A 17,906-nucleotide genomic window follows, 5' to 3' on the forward strand; every position below is an offset into this window, starting at 1 on the left:
GGGTGGAACCCAAACAGGTATGTAAACTTTTGATCAGGGTCATTTGGGTAGTTTCTGTTGTCATTATGATTTAAAATAGTAAACGCAGTTGTGTGACAATAAATGGCTTTGCCCAACCACTAATCATGAGTGGAAAAAAGTCTTTGTGTATCATTCTATTCTTTGAAAAATTAGCCCCCCCCCCTAAAAAAACTAGTTCTACCAGAGTATGTACACCTTCGGCACACCTGTTTATACACACGCACACACATATATACATATATATATATATATATATATATATATATTATGTATATATATATATTATATATATATAAATATATATATATATATATTATATAATATATATATATATATATATATATATGGAACTAGATTGATCAGTAAATCGACAGCCTTGCCGCCCTGCTTTGCTCTCTCTCACCACGACGGTCCGATACAGCGACCGCAACACTGCAGACACTGCACTGATCTGTCTGTCTATCTCGCGCTCCATCCGTCCCTCGCTTGTGAACAAGACCCCGAGATACTTAAACTCCTCCACTTGAGGCAAGCACACTCCACCGACCTGAAGAGGGCAAGACATCTTTTTCTGGTCGAGAACCGGGCCTCGGATTTGGAGGTGCTGATTTTCATCCCAGACACTTCACACTCGGCTGTAAACTGCCCCAGTGCACGCTGAAGGTCCTGATTTGACGAAGCCACAGACCACATCGTCCACAAACAGCAGAGATGAGATTCGATGGTTCCCAAACCGGACCCCCTCTGCACCCTGGTTGCGCCTAGAAATTCTGTCCATAAAGGTAATGAACAGAACCAGTGACAAAGGGCAGCCCTGGTGGAGGCCAGCGTGCACTGGAAACAGGTTTGAATTACTACCAGCAATGCAAACCAAGCTCCTGCTGCGGTCGTACAGGAACCGGATAGCCCTTAGCAAAGGACCCCCCGTACTCCCGGAGCATTCCTACAGGGTGCCCTAGGGAACACGGTCCAACGCTTTCTCCAGATCCACAAAGCACACGTGGAACTGGTTGGGCGAACTCCCATGAACCCGTCGCGCACCCGATGGAGGGTGTAGAGCTGGTCCAGTGTGCCACGACCAGGACGAAAAAACCACACTACTCCTCCTGAATCTGAGGTTTGACTATCGGTCGAATTCTCTTCTCCAGTACTCCACACCCTCCGGTCCCCCTTCTTAAATAGAGGAACCACCACCCCACTCTGCCAGTCCAGAGGCACTGTCCCCGACCGCCACTGCAATGGGCAGAGGTGTGTCAACAGCCAGGTACTCAGGACGGATTTCATCCATCCCGGGAGCCTTGCCGCCGAGGAGTTTCTGACCACCTCGATGACTTCGGGCCTGGGTGATGGATGAGTCCGCCTCTGATTCCCCAGTCTCTGCTTCCCTTCAGAAGACGTGACGATGGCATTGATGGGATTCGTCACAGCAGATGTGACGAATCCCATCGTTCACATCTGCTGTGGACTGATGAAACTAAAATTGAGTTATTTGGACATAATAAGGGGCGGTATACATGGCAGAAAAGAACACAAGCATTCCAAGAAAAACACTTGCACCTACAGAAAATTTGGATGTGTTTCCATCATGCTGTGGGGCTGTGTGGCCAGTGCAGGTACTGGGAATCTTGTTAAAGTTGAGGGTCACATGGATTCCAGTCAATATCAGCAGATTTTTGAGAACAGTGGTCAAGAATCAGTGACAAAGTTGAATTTGCGCCCGCACTGGATCCTTCAACAACGCAATGACCCTAAACACTGCTCAAAATCTGCTAAGTCATTCATGCAGAGGAACAAGTACAACGTTCAGGAATGGCCATCTCAGTCCCCAGACCTGAATATTATTCAAAATCTTTGGTGTGATTTTAAGTGGGCTGTCCATGCTCAGAAACCAACAAACCTGAGATGTTTTGTAAAGATGATTGGTCCAAAATATCACCAACCAGAATCCAGACTCTCATTGGAAGCTGTTTAGAAGCTGTTATTTCTGCAAAAGGATGATCTACTAAATATTGATGTATTTTTTTTTCTGTTAGGGTGCCTGAATTTATGCATCTGCCAAATTTTGTTTAAAGAATTACTGCACACTTTCTGTAAATCCTATAAACTTCATTTCACTTCTCAAATATCACTGTTTGTCTGCTATATGATATATTTAACTGAAATTGCTGATCCAAACAACCAATGATTTATAAAGGAAGATCATGGAAATCATCAGGGTTGCCCAAACTTTTACATACACCCTTATCTTTCGGAAGTGTTGCCCATACCTCTTTGAATCACCTCTCAAGCTCTATCAGGTTGCATAGTCATTTTCAGATCTCTCCAGAGATGTTCAGTTGGATTCAGGTCTGGGCTCTGGCTGGGCCACTCAGCAACATTCATAGAGTTGCCCTGAAGCCACTCCTTTGATATCTTGGTTGTGTGCTTTGGGTCATTGTCACCCCAGTCTGAGGTCAAGAGCACTCTAAAGCAGGTTTTCATTCAGGATGTCTCTGTACATTGTGGCATTCATCTTTCCCTCATTCCTGACTAGCCTCCCAGTTTCTGCCACTGAAAAACATCCCCACAACATGATGCTGCCACCACCGTGCTTCAGTGTAGGGATGGTGCCTATTTTCATCCAACATGACGCCTGGCAGTGACACCAAAGAGTTCAAACTTGTCTCATCAGAGAATTTTGTTTCTCATGGTCTGAGAGTCCTTCAGGTGCCTTTTGGCAAACTCCAGATGGGCTGTCATATGCCTTTTTGTTGCTGTACCTCTTCCTCAGATTTGTGTCTACAGTCTACAGACAATTCAGTTGATTTCTTGCTGGGTTTGTGCTCTGAGATGCACTGTCAACTGTGGGACCTAATATACAGTATAGACAGATGTGTGCCTTTCCAAATTATATCCAATCAACTGAATTTACCCCAGGTGGACTGCATTTAAGTTGTAGAAACATCTCAAGGATGATCAGTTGAAACAGGATTCTCAGTTTTGAGCTTTATGGACAAAGGCCGTGAATGTTTATATACATATGATTTTTTGTTTGTTTGTTTGTTTTTTAGAAATTTGCATAACTCTCAAAAATAATGTACTTTTTCTGACTTCTGGTGGTGCGGTGAAGCAAATGGTAGCATAGAACACGTGGCTCTGGGCATCAGCCTTAAATTCCTCCTTTATTCAGCTTACAAGAAGCTTCATGGAAAAATAAAAAAACAATTCAATTATGAGTGGGGACAAAGGTAAGAAAGGAGGACATGAACTGCGAAACATTAATGAAAGAGAAACCGAGAAAGAAGTCACGACAGGTGGGGACCCAGAGCAGGATAGTGGCGACCGCAAGAAAAGGAATCTCTGGACTTAATTTGAAAGACAGTGAGTGAAGTGTTGGCAGTGGGAATGTCAAAACTCCAGGCCGAATTAAAGAGAGACCTCTCTGAATTCCGTACTTCTCTCCTGGAGGACATGAATAAAAAAATCGATGAGTTAACGGCAGACGTTAACCGCAAAATAGAAGACGCAACGGGCCAGATTGAAGGAGTGGTGGAGCGTATAGGAGAGGTGGAGGGATACATGGCCGACATGGAGAGATGGGACATTGGGGTGAAGGAGACCCTCACCCAGCTGCTCATTAACCAGCGGGCTCTACAGGAGAAAGTGACCGACATGGAGGGCCGAACCCGGCGTAAAAACATCAGAATTTATGGCGTTCCGGAGGGTGCAGAGGGCACCTCGGCAGCGGCATTCATTGAAAACATTATCCAGTCAGAGCTGGGAAATGACTTTGGTCCAGATCTGGGGACAGAACACGCACACCGGTCCCTAGCACCGAAAACACCGGCAGATGCTCCACCACATTCAGTGGTAGTTCATTTTTACCGATTCTCGGTCAAGGAAAAGATCCTCCACACTGCCTTGAAAAAGAAGGTTCATATTCAAAACAGACAGATGTACTTCGAACAATATTATGCCACAGATGTGCAAAATAAGAGAAAGGAATACGCGCCAATTAAAAAAAGTATTGAAGGAGAATGGCATACGTTTCCACACACCGCTAACTCGGATGAGGGTTTTTTTTGTTTTGTTTTGTTTTTTTTTATCATCTCATCATGTACAACAACGCAAGCAGCCGATAACCTGAGGAGACAGGGATTCACGGTAGGTGAGATCCCCAACAGGACCAGAAGCAGGAAACGCTCACGGACCTTCTACCGTGGGAGACAACCGGGTCTTGACACAACGGAAGATGCCAACAGTTAAAGGAGCAGATTCGAGACATACTGAAGGAGTACTGTAGAGCGGAGCCAGGAGCGGCGGTAGGAGAAGCATGAAAAGTATGGGCCCATTCACTACTGTTTAAGTTTCAACAACACGGAGACTGGGTTTCTCCCTCGTAACAGACACGGAACACATTGGAATAAGGTAACATTACAGAGATTAATTCTCCCCTTTTTCCAGCCTTTAATTTTTATCTAATAAAAGGCCAGGCTGGTGCCTACAGACTGTTGACTGAGAGCCACAAATTTTTCTTTTTCTTCTCTTTTTTCTCCTGAGGGGCCCCACCTTGTGGCTAACCCCCTCATTGTCCAAAGCGACATATCAGCTTTGTTGATGGAAGTACTGATGAGGGCAGATTCATCCTAGTGAAAGGGAAACTAGAGGGAGAAGTGGTAACGTTATTGAACATCTGTGCTTCCCCTGGGAGCAGTAAAACATTTTTTTAAGGTGTTTGATCTGATTGCTTTAGAAACATATGGAATTCTTATCTGTGCAGGAGACTTTAATATAGTTTTGAACCCATCAATAGACACAACCAATAAACAAAGAATAATAAACCTAACAGCTAAATGTGTAAATAGAGCACTTAAAGAATTTGGCCTTATGGACACATGGCGATGCTTGAACAGCTCTAGAACAGGATACACTTTTTACACAGCATGCCATGAGGTTCATTCACGAATAGATTATTTCTTCATGTATAGCAAAGATCTACACAGATTGAAATTTTGCAAAATGGGGCAGAGGGACCTCTCAGACAACGCTGGGGTCTACCTGAACTTACATCTAGACAATAAAAAACAAGAAACACTGTGGCACCTAAACATTGGAATACTGAATGATCCCACTTTAATAAACTTAATGGAATCAGATTTAAACTTGTATTTACAGGACAATGACAATGGAGAGGTGAATCCCAGTATACTGTGGGATGCAGCCAAAGCAGTACTCTGGGGAAAGATCATTCCCAGGACAGCGGCACTGAACAAGAAAAAAAAAAAAGAAAGAAAAAATTTTAAGTCTACAGGAAAAATTGAAAAACTTGAAACAAGCATAGATCCTACAACAGGAGCCCTCTACCTTAAACCAAATCAGGGAAGTTAAACAACAGATAGATAAAATTCTAAATGAAGAAATTGAAAAAAATCTATGGTTTATGAAACAAAAGTATTATGAGGCAGGACCCAAAGCAACAAAAGTATTCGCATGGAGACTCAAAAAACAACAAGCAGATAACACTATTCAGAAAATAAGAGACCCTGCCACAAATAAAATCACTCATAGTCTGGATGGAATACACAAAGCATTTGAAACATACTATAAATCATTATACTCTCAGGAAAAATAGGTCAGTCAACACACAATTACTGAATTTTTTAATTCACTGGATCTCCCTGTACTAGGCAAAGAAATTAACAATAAACATGTTTCATCAATAACAACAGAAGAAATAAAAAAAGCCATTTCAAAATTGAAAGCTAATAAGTTACCTGGCACAGACGTTTTTTTCCCTGAGTGGTATAAAGCTATGAGTAAGCACCTTTTACCACTGATGGAGCGATGTTTTAACCATACTTTAACAGGAACCCCCCCCACCATCATGGAGGGAGGCCTTCATATCAGTTATCCCAAAGAAGGAAAGGATAAACTGGACTGTAAAAACTATAGACACATTAGTGTGCTAAATACAGATTACAAACTTTTTACAACTATTTTGGCAGGTAGACTGGAAGCTGCAATGACTTTGTTGACAGATGAAGAGCAAACAGGATTCATAAAAAAACAAAGTCAAGACAGCATAAGAAGGACCTTGCATGTTAATGAACACATTAATATGAATAGGGCTAGTGCTATAGTCCTCAGTCTGGATGCTGAAAAAGCCTTTGACTCAGTGGGTTGGGAGTTTCTGTACCAAGTAATGAACAGATTTGGCTTCACTGAGGATTTTATACACAGTATCCAAACCCTTTATTCCTCCCCCACAGCAAGAATTAAAATTTTTCTGATTCAGTAACTTTACATTGTGGCTGCAGACAGGACTGCCCCCTTAGCCCTAGCCTCTTTAACGTATTTATTGAACCCTTAGCCCAAGCAATATGCCAGGAAAAAGATATAAAAGGTATCTATATTGGGGGAGCAAAATACAAAATAAGTTTGTATGCAGACAATATATTGGTCACAATTGGAGACCCGAATTCAAGCCATTATTAATGAAACTATTTGAAAAATATGGAGAATATTCAGGGTATACCCTCAACATACATAAAACCCAAATAATGGCCCTACCATCGCTGAAAGATTATTATATATCAGCACAATTAAGACCCCTAGTGTACTGGTGTAACCCATCATATGAGGCCAAATGGAAGACTATAGAGTTATCATTAACAAACACACCAATACAATCACTATTGGGCCACGGGGGAAAAATTGAGACATCATGGAATACATGTCAATTTATAAATCTTTCTTTGAACGTATGGGGGAAGTGATAAAACACTTCCAGATTCTAAATGAGGTGAAAATACTTAGATGGCCGGCATATGGTCCAGAATTCAAACCTGCAATGCTGGATCAGAGGTTTAGGCAATGGGCTTACCGTGGTATTACATCCTTGTGCAAAATTGTTAAAAAAGGAAAATTGTCTGACTTCATTAACTTGTGCAAGATGTATGGTTTGGGCAGACAGGATTTCTTTAGGTATTTACAGCGGCAAGACTATTTTGGTAAAACAATAAGAGGGAGCAGCCCCTGTTTTTAAACGCTTATGACTCTGGTAACAATAAAAGACTGGTAAGCAAGCTATGCCACAGCCTCACCTCTCTGAAGATGGTCACCACGGACTACGTGAAACAAAGATGGGAAAGCGAACGAGACATGGAAATAACATGGGACATGTGGTTTAGCACCTGGAAAACACAGGCATCCTCCACAAACCCAAAGACTTGGAGGGATGTTTGCTGGAAGAACCTGATTCGATTCTTCCTCACTCCATCCATCCATCCATTTTCTTCCGCTTTATCCGGAGTCGGGTCGCGGGGGCAGCAGCTCAAGCAAAGCCGCCCAGACCTCCCGCTCCACACACACCTCCCCCAGCTCCCCCGGGGGAACCTCAAGGCGTTCCCAAGCCAGCCGAGAGATGTAGTCCCTCCAGCATGTCCTGGGTCTTCCCCGGGGCCTCCTCCCAATGGGACGTGCCCGGAACACCTCTCCAGCGAGGCGTCCAGGGGGCATCCAGAAAAGATGCCCAAGCCACCTCAACTGACTCCTTTCGATGTGGAGGAGCAGCGGCTCGACTCCGAGCTCCTCCCGAATGACCAAGCTTCTCACCTTATCTCTAAGGGAGCGCCCAGCCACCCTGCGGAGGAAACTCATCTCGGCCGCTTGTACTCGTGATCTTGTTCTTTCGGTCATGAGCCAAATCTCATGACCATAGGTGAGGATCAGAACGTAGATCGATCGGTAAATCGAGAGCTTTGCCCCCCTACTCAGCTCTCTCTTCACCATGACGGTCCGATACAGCGACTGCATCACTGCAGATGCTGCATTGATCCGTCTGTCGATGTCACGCTCCATTCGTCCCTCACTCGTGAACAAGACCCCGAGATACTTAAACTCCTCCACTTGAGGCAAGGACACTCCACTGACCTGAAGAGGGCAAAGCACCTTTTTCCGGTCGAGAACCATGGCCTCGGATTTGGAGGTGCTGATTTTCATCCCGGACGCTTCACACTCGGCTGCAAACCGCCACAGTGCATGCTGAAGGTCCTGATTTGACGAAGCCAACAGAACCACATCATCCGCAAACAGCAGAGACGAGATTCTGTGGTTCCCAAACCAGACCCCCTCTACACCCTGGCTGTGCCTAGAAATTCTGTCCATAAAAATAATAAACAGAACCGGTGACAAAGGGCAGCCCTGGCAGAGGCCAACGTGCACTGGAAACAGGTTTGACTTACTGCCGGCAATGCAAACCAAGCTCCTGCTGCAGTCGTACAGGGACCGGATAGCCCTTAGCAAAGGACCCCAGACCCCGTACTCCCAAAGCACCCCCCACAGGGTGCCCCGAGGGACAGCGTCGAACACCTTCTCCAGATCCACAAAACTCATGTGGACTGGTTGGGTGAACTCCCATGAACCCTCGAGCACCCGATGGAGCGTGTAGAGCTGGTCCAGTGTGCCGCGACCAGGACAAAAACCACGCTGTTCCTCCTGAATCCGAGGTTCGACCATCGGTCGAATTCTCCTCTCCAGTACTCTGGAATAGACCTTACCGGAGAGGCTGAGGAGTGTGATCCCCCTATAGTTGGAACACACTCTCCGGTCCCCCTTCTTAAACAGAAGGACCACCACCCTGGTCTGCCAATCCAGAGGCACTGTCCCCGATCGCCACGCAATGCTGCAGAGGTGTGTCAGCCAAGACTGTCCCACAACATCCAGAGACTTAAGGTACTCAGGACGGATTTCATCCACCCCAGGAGCCTTGCCACCGAGGAGCTTTCGAACCACCTCCACCACTTTGGCCCGGGTAATGGATGAGTCCACCTCTGAGTCCCCAGTCTCTGCTTCCACTTCGGAAGACGTGACGATGGGATTGAGAAGATCCTCGAAGTACCCCTTCCACTGCCCGACAACATCCCCAGTCAGGGTCAACAGCTCCCCACCCACACCATAAACAGTGCTGGTGGAGAGCTCTTCCTCACTCCTAAACAGAAATCAAAACAAAATGGCACCCAATACAATTATTGGAGAGATTCTGGAGAGGTTATGGCTGATCACATACATATATTCTGGTCATGCCCTATTATCCAGGTTTTCTGGGGTAAGGTGACAAGAATTATATCAAAAGTACTAGCTCCTCCCCCTCTAGCTGCCACCTTATCGTGGTGGGGGAGTTTGCGTACCCGGATGATCCTAGGAGCTATGTTGTCGGGGGCTTTGTGCCCCTTGTAGGGTCTCCCAAGGCAAACAGGTCCTAGGTGATGGGTCAGACTAAGGGCAGTTCAGAACCTCCATGACCAGTAAAAAATCAAGAACCAAGACATCACCCGGTATGGCGGAGCCGGGGCCCCACCCTGGAGCCAGGCCTGGGGTTGGGGCTCGCACGCGAGTGCCTGGTGGTCGGGCGTTAGCCCATGGGGCCTGGCTGGGCTCAGCCCGAAAGAGCGACATGGGCCCGCCCTCCTGTGGGTTCACCACCTGCAGAGGGGGCCATGGGGGTCGGGTGCAGAGAGGATTGGGTGACGATCGAGGGTGGGTGGCCCGGCGGCCCGGTCCATGCTCACAGCCCCTGGCTGTTGGGACGTGGAATGTCACCTCGCTGGGGGGGAAGGAGCCTGAGCTTGTGCGGGAGGTTTGAGAGATACCGACTAGAGATAGTCGGGATCACCTCCACGCACAGCTTGGGCTCTGGTACCCAACTCCTGGAGGGGGCTGGACGCTTCATTTTTCTGACATTGCCCACGGGGAGAGGCGGAGAGCTGGGTTCGCATTGCTTATTGCTCCCCAGCTCAGTCGCCATGTGTTGGAGTTCACTCCAGTGAACGAGAGGGTCACGTCCCTAGGGACGTCCCTAGGGACGTGACCGGTGAGAGACAGGTCTCTCACCGTTGTCTTGGCCTACGGGCCGAGTGGCAGTGCAGAGTACCCGACCTTCTTGGAGTCCCTGGGAGGGGTACTAGATAGCGCTCCGACTGGGGACTCCATTGTTCTCCTGGGGGATTTCAATGCCCACGTGGGTGGCGACAGTGAGACCTGGAGGGGGGTGATCGGGAAGTATGGGCTCCCCGATCTGAACCCGAGTGGTGTTCAGTTGTTGCACTTCTGTGCCAGTCACAGTTTGTCCATCACAAACACCATGTTCGAGCACAAGGGTGTCCATAAGTGCACGTGGCACCAGGACACCCTGAGCCGGAGGACGATGATCGAGTTTGTAGTCGTATCATCTGACCTTCGGCCACGTGTCTCGGACACTCGAGTGAAGAGAGGGGCAGAGCTGTCGACCGATCACCACCTGGTGGTGAGTTGGATCCGCTGGGAGGGGAGGAAGCCGATCAGACCTGGCAGGCCCAAACGTATCGTGAGGGTCTGCTGGGAATGACTGGTCCACATGTGTTTTGTGCATCTGGAGAAGGCGTTTGACCGTGTCCCTCGGGGCACCCTGTGGGGGGTGCTCCGGGAGCACGGGGTCCGGGGTCCTTTGCTAAGGGCTATCCGGTCCCTGTACGACCACAGCAGGAGCTTGGTTTGCATTGCCGGTAGTAAGTCAAACCTGTTTCCAGTGCACGTTGGCCTCCGCCAGGGCTGCCTTTTGTCACTGGTTCTGTTCATTATTTTTATGGACAGAATTTCTAGGCGCAGCCAGGGTGTAGAGGGGTCTGGTTTGGGAACCACAGAATCTCGTCTCTACTGTTTGCGGACGATGTGGTTCTGTTGGCTTCATCAAATCAGGACCTTCAGCGTGCACTGGGGTGGTTTGCAGCCGAGTGTGAAGCATCTGGGATGAAAATCAGCACCTCCAAATCCGAGGCCATGGTTCTCGACCGGAAAAAGGTGCTTTGCCCTCTTCAGGTCAGTGGAGTGTCCTTGCCTCAAGTGGAGGAGTTTAAGTATCTCGGGGTCTTGTTCACGATTGAGGGACGGATGGAGCGTGAGATCGATAGACGGATCGGTGCAGCATCTGCAGTGATGCGGTCGCTGTATCGGACCGTCGTGGTGAAGAGAGCTGAGTAGGGGGGCAAAGCACTCGATTTACCGATCGATCTACGTTCCGATCCTCACCTATGGTCATGAGATTTGGCTCATGACCGAAAGACCGAGATCCCGAGTACAAGCGGGCGAGATGAGTTTCCTCTGCAGGGTGGCTTGGCGCTCCCTTAGAGATAGGGTGAGGAGCTCGGTCACTCGGGAGGAGCTTGGAGTCGAGCCGCTGCTCCTCCACGTTGAAAGGAGTCAGCTGAGGTGGCTCAGGCATCTTTTCCTGATGCCCCCTGGACGCCTCGCTGGAGAGGTGTTCCAGACACGTCCCATTGGGAGGAGGCCCCAGGGAAGACCCAGGACACGCTGGAGGAACTACATCTCTCGGCTGGCTTGGGAACGCCTTGGGGTTCCCCTGGAGGAGCTGGGGGAGGTGTGTGTCGATCGGGAGGTCTGGGCAGCTTTGCTTGAGCTGCTGCCCCCGTGACCCGACGGAAGAAAATGGATTGATGGATGGATACTAGGTTTTAATATTTGTATGACTTTTACAACTCTTTATCTTGGAATCATCCCTTAGGGTATGAATGCGAATGATGTTTACCTCTTTAAGATTTTGCTGGCAGCAAGTAAAAAACAATCACAAAACATTGGCTCCAGAAAATATGCCCTACCACAGCCTTATTTCTTAACATTGTTAAGCATCTACATACTGTAGAACAAATGACCTACTCGATAAGACTCCAAAAAGAACAAGGAGAAAAATGATGGAGAAAATGGTGTGTATATTTATCTACTGAAACAGATCAACATAATGATACCCTGGCATTATGATGTATGGACTTATGACATTTCTGGTATTTTATTTGTCACCGCTGTTTTTTCTTTTTTAAAGGTTTTTTTGTTGTTATTCTGAAAATGTTCCTTGAAAATGTGATGAATAAAAATAATAATAAAAATATATATATACTTTTTCCGCATTGTCATTTCATCCATTTTCGAATAAGGCTGTAAAATAACAAAATTTGGAATAAGTGAAGTGCTGTGAATCCTTTCGGATGTGCTGTACACTGAGAGGCACATCAGGTGTCGGGAATTGTGTATGAACATCTGTGCCACATTCAGATTGGAGGTCCGGACAACAGTCATCCAATGAGTAAATCCACAAAATTGAATTTTACATCAATATAATATTAACAATCAAACAGACCATTTCTAGCAAAATGTGATTTTTGATAGGTCGTTTTGGTGGACATCTTGTAAAAGGCCATCATCGAATTGTCAAGTGACCTATTGACCAGATATGCTGGTAATCTCATAGGAATCACCATGCCAAATTTGGTGTTTGTTCCACCAAATACACAATTTTTCCATTTTCTGCTCAAATCTGTCATGTGAGAATGATGGCTTTCTTTCCAAATGATTTCTGTTTTCAGTTCTGCATTTTGTTTGTTAGGTCGAGCTTTATGGAGCCATCTATGAGAAGACCAAAAGTACACTTAAGGATCAAAAGGAAAGACTGTGGAAGTTACAGGACATGAGCATTTTCTAAGTACGTTCATAACATATACATAACATTAACTTATAACCATCAATAATCTGTCTATTCAAACAAGATATTTACTGCATCTGCACTCTTTCAATAAAAGTGCTCAGGCGACGCTTAGTGAGTTGTCTGTCTTATGGGGGAATCAAACAGAGGATCCTTTACACAAGGCTGCCTTTGCCATTGCTTGGCCATCACCTCCCATTTAGTATCTCAACATGCATTCAATTTGCAAGGCAATACTAAAAAAAACCTAAAACAAAACATGGGTAGGTGCACGTGGTGTGTGTGTGTGTGGTGTGTGGTGTGGTGCTGTGTGGTTTGTGTGTGTGTGTGTTGTGTGTGTGTGTGTGTGTGTGTGCTGTGTGTGGTGTGTGTGTGGGTGTGTGTGTGGATTGGGGTGGTCAGAGAGTCGAAAAGTGGAGTGGAAGTTGTGGTTTTTTGTTACTTTTTGGGAGATCCTGCAACTCCACCCACCCCCCCCCCCCCCCTTCAAGAGGTATTTTTTGACAGTATGAATAATACTCCAGAAAACATCTCCAATTCCCTTTACCTTGTTACTACTCGAACAAAAACAGAACATGTTTTTTAATCCTGCCCACACCTTCTCAAAGGAATTTTCAGGCTGTTTTACCCATTTGCACGCCGTTTCCTCCGATACAACTACTAATCTGGCAGAAGTTAAAAGAACAAATGAAAATGCTTCAAAAAAGAGCACAAATTAATGAAACACAAAGCATAATGAGAAAAACATGAAATGGAGGTGAAAGGAGGGAGAACCCTCAGAAGAGGAAAATCAGGAGGAGTAGGCAGAAACACTCAGAAGGACCAATTACTGTCCGTTGAATACTGTTTGTATGTGTATGCTTGATGGTGTGTATATTCTATTGTTCCAGGTATGTTGACATGCTCTGGGGTGGCCAAAATCTCAGTGTGCCCCCAGGCTCTACTAGGACTGAGGGAACAGACCCGTGCCTTTGGCCACGTGGCTCAATATGCTCTCCTCAAGGAATCCTGTTGGCCCATTCGTGAGCACAACCAGGAAGACCCTGAAAAGCATCAGGTTTGGCGCTTGACTGTCTTAGTGAGGCCTCTTTTATTTGTTCATTCTTATCTTTTTCAACTCCCTACCTCATAAATAGCATCTGCCCATTGTGGTTCTCATGTCTCCTTTCACTTAGAGGGACATGTGCAACATTTAAATCCAAATGTACCGTACACATAAGCCTTTGTGTGTTAATGTACTCCGTTAGCATATCTACATTACTGCTGCTGTATTACTGATGTTGTCTTTGCATCTGTTCTGATTGTACCACACAGAAAACTACTGCTGGGGAAAAACTAACTCATCTTTTCACAAAAATTGTCCAGGACATGGAACAGTATTTGCATCCCCTGCTGACACAGCTCGACTTGTCTTGCTTAAGGTGAACTGTCACTCAGCTTGAGAAATTTTATTGAGTACTCATTCATTACATGATAATGTTGTATTGAAAATTATTTGCTTGTATAACTTCTGTTGTCAGTTTTTCCATAGTGATCTAATTCTTTGGTTGATAGTGCAGTTAAGTCCATAGAAATATGAACATTGATATGAAATGTTTGTGATATTTTAGATGTTTAGCGTAGCATAGTGTAATTGAAAGTAAATGAATATGAGATCAACATGCAGACTGTCATCTTAATTTTATGACATTTATGTCCATATCAGGTTAATCCTGTATATACAGCAGCACTATTTTAAAAGACAACTGCTTACAGAGCTTCTTCAGTCACACGTGCTATTTCCACATTATTTAATTTACAAGTGGACACATACAATACCAGGTGTGCAGCTGATTTTAAGTGCAACATTTGTATGTGCAGCTGTCAGTATGTATAGAAGGTACAAACGTTAACTTGTACCAAAGTTATGTACAGCGATGAACAACAACAACCATCTCTACTGTCTTGAGGGCATTGAGCTCCAGTGGCTGGTGTGTACCAGACTGTGGTTCACCTGTGTTCCAGAGTCATATGCAGCCATTCTGTGCAATCACCCAGCTCTCTGTGACCACAAAAAAAAAATCTTTATTTCTTCCACGGCTTACAGTCACTGTGATACAACTTTTAACTTTGTGTTATGTCTGCAGAATCACTCTTTTGCGTGCTCTCGTTCTGTGTTCCTGAGCAGCTCTGCGCTCATTCTCGCGGCTTCATTGGCATTATTTCTTCCGCGACTTTAAACTCACAGCCACTTTTACACCGTAATCCAACTTTTAACTTTGTGCTCGCCTGTTATTCATTGCAAAATCACTTTTGCAAGCTCGCATTTTGCGTAAATGCTCGTCTTGGGTGCTGGTCATTCCATCAGTGCACACACAGCGGAGCTCATCTGATCCATTAAGATATTAAATCTATCATAGACATACTTTTACAGCTAGGAATGAGCATGCAACTGTTTTACTAAGCTGTAAAAACATTAACAATAGTTACCTTAACCTGTTCCAAAATACATTCCTCATTGAGGAGGAGGGGAAAAAAGCGTCCAGATGAAACGGTCTTCTGTGATTCCAGAAGCAATTAGAGGTGTTTTCAACATCCAAGGTTTGTCAGAAAATGATTAATCCGCTACAAAATAATTATTTTATATGCAGCATCTGGTGCACAAAGCAGGTGGAACTGTGTGCACAAGAGGTCAGCCAGTCCAAAAATACCCTCTCAGATCCTGCGTAGCTCCCAGGCACTCGAATAATGGGCTTTTAGCAGCCTTGTCTGCACCACAAACATGCCTCTATATTCCTCGTTAGTTGTCGTAGTAACTCGTACACAAACTGAACATCTTGGAATTAGCACCATGCTCAGAGATGAGCCTCTTTATCCGAATATTCTGCTTGTAAGAGCCTCTTAGAGCCACTGTTCTCCCACAATAATTCAATAAGTCCTCTCATAGCAAAAAAAAAACAAACAAATAAAAAAAAAACATGCTGCATGGCTCATTATTCATCCTTCATTATTTGGTGGGACCACAGCTTAAAACTAATAAGGACATTTGACACACAACTGCCAAAGACTAAATTAAAAAAACAGGTGACAAAATTAACACTACTATACTGCTCAAATGACTGCTGATAAAAGTGCTTGGATGAGAGGATGAACACTGATCTTTTATATATATTGTCTGGTCACACTCTAGCAAATTGATAGCATGTTCTTCAGAAGGCAAATCAGTAACCGTCCAAATGTATTTTTCAATTACTCAAAACAAGACTAAAATGTGCTCCAAGAACAAGCAGGAACTACAGATAGCTACAGTGGAAGCCTAACATAACATCACCATGTTAGAGTCCAGCACTTCTTAAGGTTTGTGAGACTGTGTCATTGATAATAATTTAAAAAATGTAGTTAAAGGAATTAAGTGTTAGTTTGTGCACTTACCTTTGGATCTTGAATTTTGAAGAGGTCCATAACTTTGCCATATGTCATAATACCACTTTTTACTTTTTTACTGCAGGCAAACTGCAGTTGGTTTTAAATGGTATGTCATCACACTGCATGCTATACAGTGCGTTGCATCGTCCAACCATCCACTCTATCCCATCTGTAGACATTCGCGATCGTAAATATTCGTAAATATTTACCCATTCACACACCAATGTCACGTTGCTGCCATGTGAGGCACTCGATATATATCAGGAGCAACCTGGCAATTAAAGACCTTATCAAAGGGCCCTAAGTGATTTTCAAGTCTGGACAGGGATTTAAAACAGAGGATCTCTGGTCACAAGCCTGCCACCTTAACCACTTGAACATTATCCTCCCAAATTTCATAATTTTAGACCTTTAGCTTCCAGACGCAAAGACAGAGCCATTATGTTACAGTTGTTTTTTGAGCTTGGTACTGGGCAGAAGGAAGGATTTGTCTCATTCTTCCCTCTGTTGGTGGTCAGTTGAGTGCAACACTGAGTTGCCTTAGATTATATTGGTGTTACACACATAATCTAACATAGTTCCATTGATCCTTGCTTGCCTTCATCTCACGTTGTTAGGACCCAAGTGAATCAGAAGAAGTCCCCAAGATCACCAAAGCCAGAGATAAACAAGAGAAAGGAAGTTTAGGTAAAGCTATGTAATATGTATACTTGTTTCTTGATATTCTTTGATGACACTGAAGTTTTATATTTATAAATGGTATAAATCCGTAACATTTTGTTATGTTAGGTGTCGTGTGTGCAGCTGTCTCACGGTCTGTGCTTTTCTGGGTTATGTTCAGTCATTTGTCTTTTTTGTAGAGTGTTTGTCTTCATCCTGGCGTGGTTGCCTGCCTGTCTGTCTGTCCTCTGCCTCCACCTTGTGTCTGTCTTTCATTTTACATCTAGGGTTTTTGTCTGTATCGATCCATGCCCTCTGCCTCCCCCTGGTGATGGTTCCTAGTGTTGTCTGTGTTCAAGTGTCTGCAAGCCCTCATGTCTGATTGTTTCAATACTATGTGTTTGCAAAACTGGAGGCTGTTCGTTTATGGCTGCACATGTACGACTGCATTGTCAGGCCGCACGCTGCTTCTGCTACTGACATTGATGCAGAGCATTTCTTTAGAGACTGCGCCACCTACCTGTGATTCAAGAGCGTGACTTGCTATTTTCAAATTTGATTCCACTCTAAATATACTTACAACTTAACTAGATCAGTTAGTACGTCTCTAGAGCCCCCCCCAAAAAAAGACAAAACAAAACTTTGTTTCATGCATTGGGACAGAATGTGTAGCAATATAATGTTATAATCAGATAATTTAACTAAATCAGTTTGTACGTCTGTAGAGCCTATAAGGCTGTACCTTCAGGTGCACACAGTATGCACAAAAAAGTAGTATTTCAGGTCCTACCTATAATTCTAAAGGTTAAATGTACCCCAGAATTTAAAAAGTTAAGCTTTTAAAGGTTTATTCCACCCAAAAATATTACTTATTAATAAAAAAACAAAACAAAACTTTGTTTCATGCATTGGGACAAAATGTATAGCAATATATTGTTATGATCAGGTAAATTAATAATGTAATCATATGGTGTGGTCACTGTGTTCTCTTATTCTACAACAGGGCAATTTGAAAGGTGATAAAGACAATGCTGGAGGCAGATATTTAGATTTATTTTTACATTATTAAACCAAAATAAAAGCTTAAAACACAGAGACACAGATGTACATACACACACGCGCGCGCGCGCTGATCCAAAATGCCGGTTATGTGGACATCACTTAAGTAGCTCCTCAGACTCATCTCAGAGCCTCCTGAGAGACAGACACAGCATTTTAGCATGCAAAAACAGGCTAGGCATTAATATATCTGATAAATTCTCCATCTTTCACTTTCATGGATCTAATAATTTTCATTTGTAGCAGTTCCTGC

The 17,906-nt window shown here is 44.6% G+C and overlaps 1 protein-coding gene across 1 annotated transcript in view; it reads left to right on the forward strand.

Annotated features, from left to right (window-relative positions):
* LOC117522987 (cilia- and flagella-associated protein 46) overlaps nucleotides 1-17,906 on the forward strand; it is a 316,276-nt gene that overhangs the window by 259,731 nt on the left and 38,639 nt on the right. The window contains exons 45-49 of the mRNA XM_034184405.1: nucleotides 12,434-12,504; nucleotides 13,420-13,586; nucleotides 13,844-13,950; nucleotides 16,342-16,447; nucleotides 16,552-16,621. Of these exons, the coding sequence (XP_034040296.1) occupies nucleotides 12,434-12,504; nucleotides 13,420-13,586; nucleotides 13,844-13,950; nucleotides 16,342-16,447; nucleotides 16,552-16,621 (521 nt within the window). The remainder of the gene's footprint in view (nucleotides 1-12,433; nucleotides 12,505-13,419; nucleotides 13,587-13,843; nucleotides 13,951-16,341; nucleotides 16,448-16,551; nucleotides 16,622-17,906) is intronic.

Source organism: Thalassophryne amazonica, chromosome 13 (assembly GCF_902500255.1).
Source record: "Thalassophryne amazonica chromosome 13, fThaAma1.1, whole genome shotgun sequence".
NCBI classification, from domain to species: domain Eukaryota; kingdom Metazoa; phylum Chordata; class Actinopteri; order Batrachoidiformes; family Batrachoididae; genus Thalassophryne; species Thalassophryne amazonica.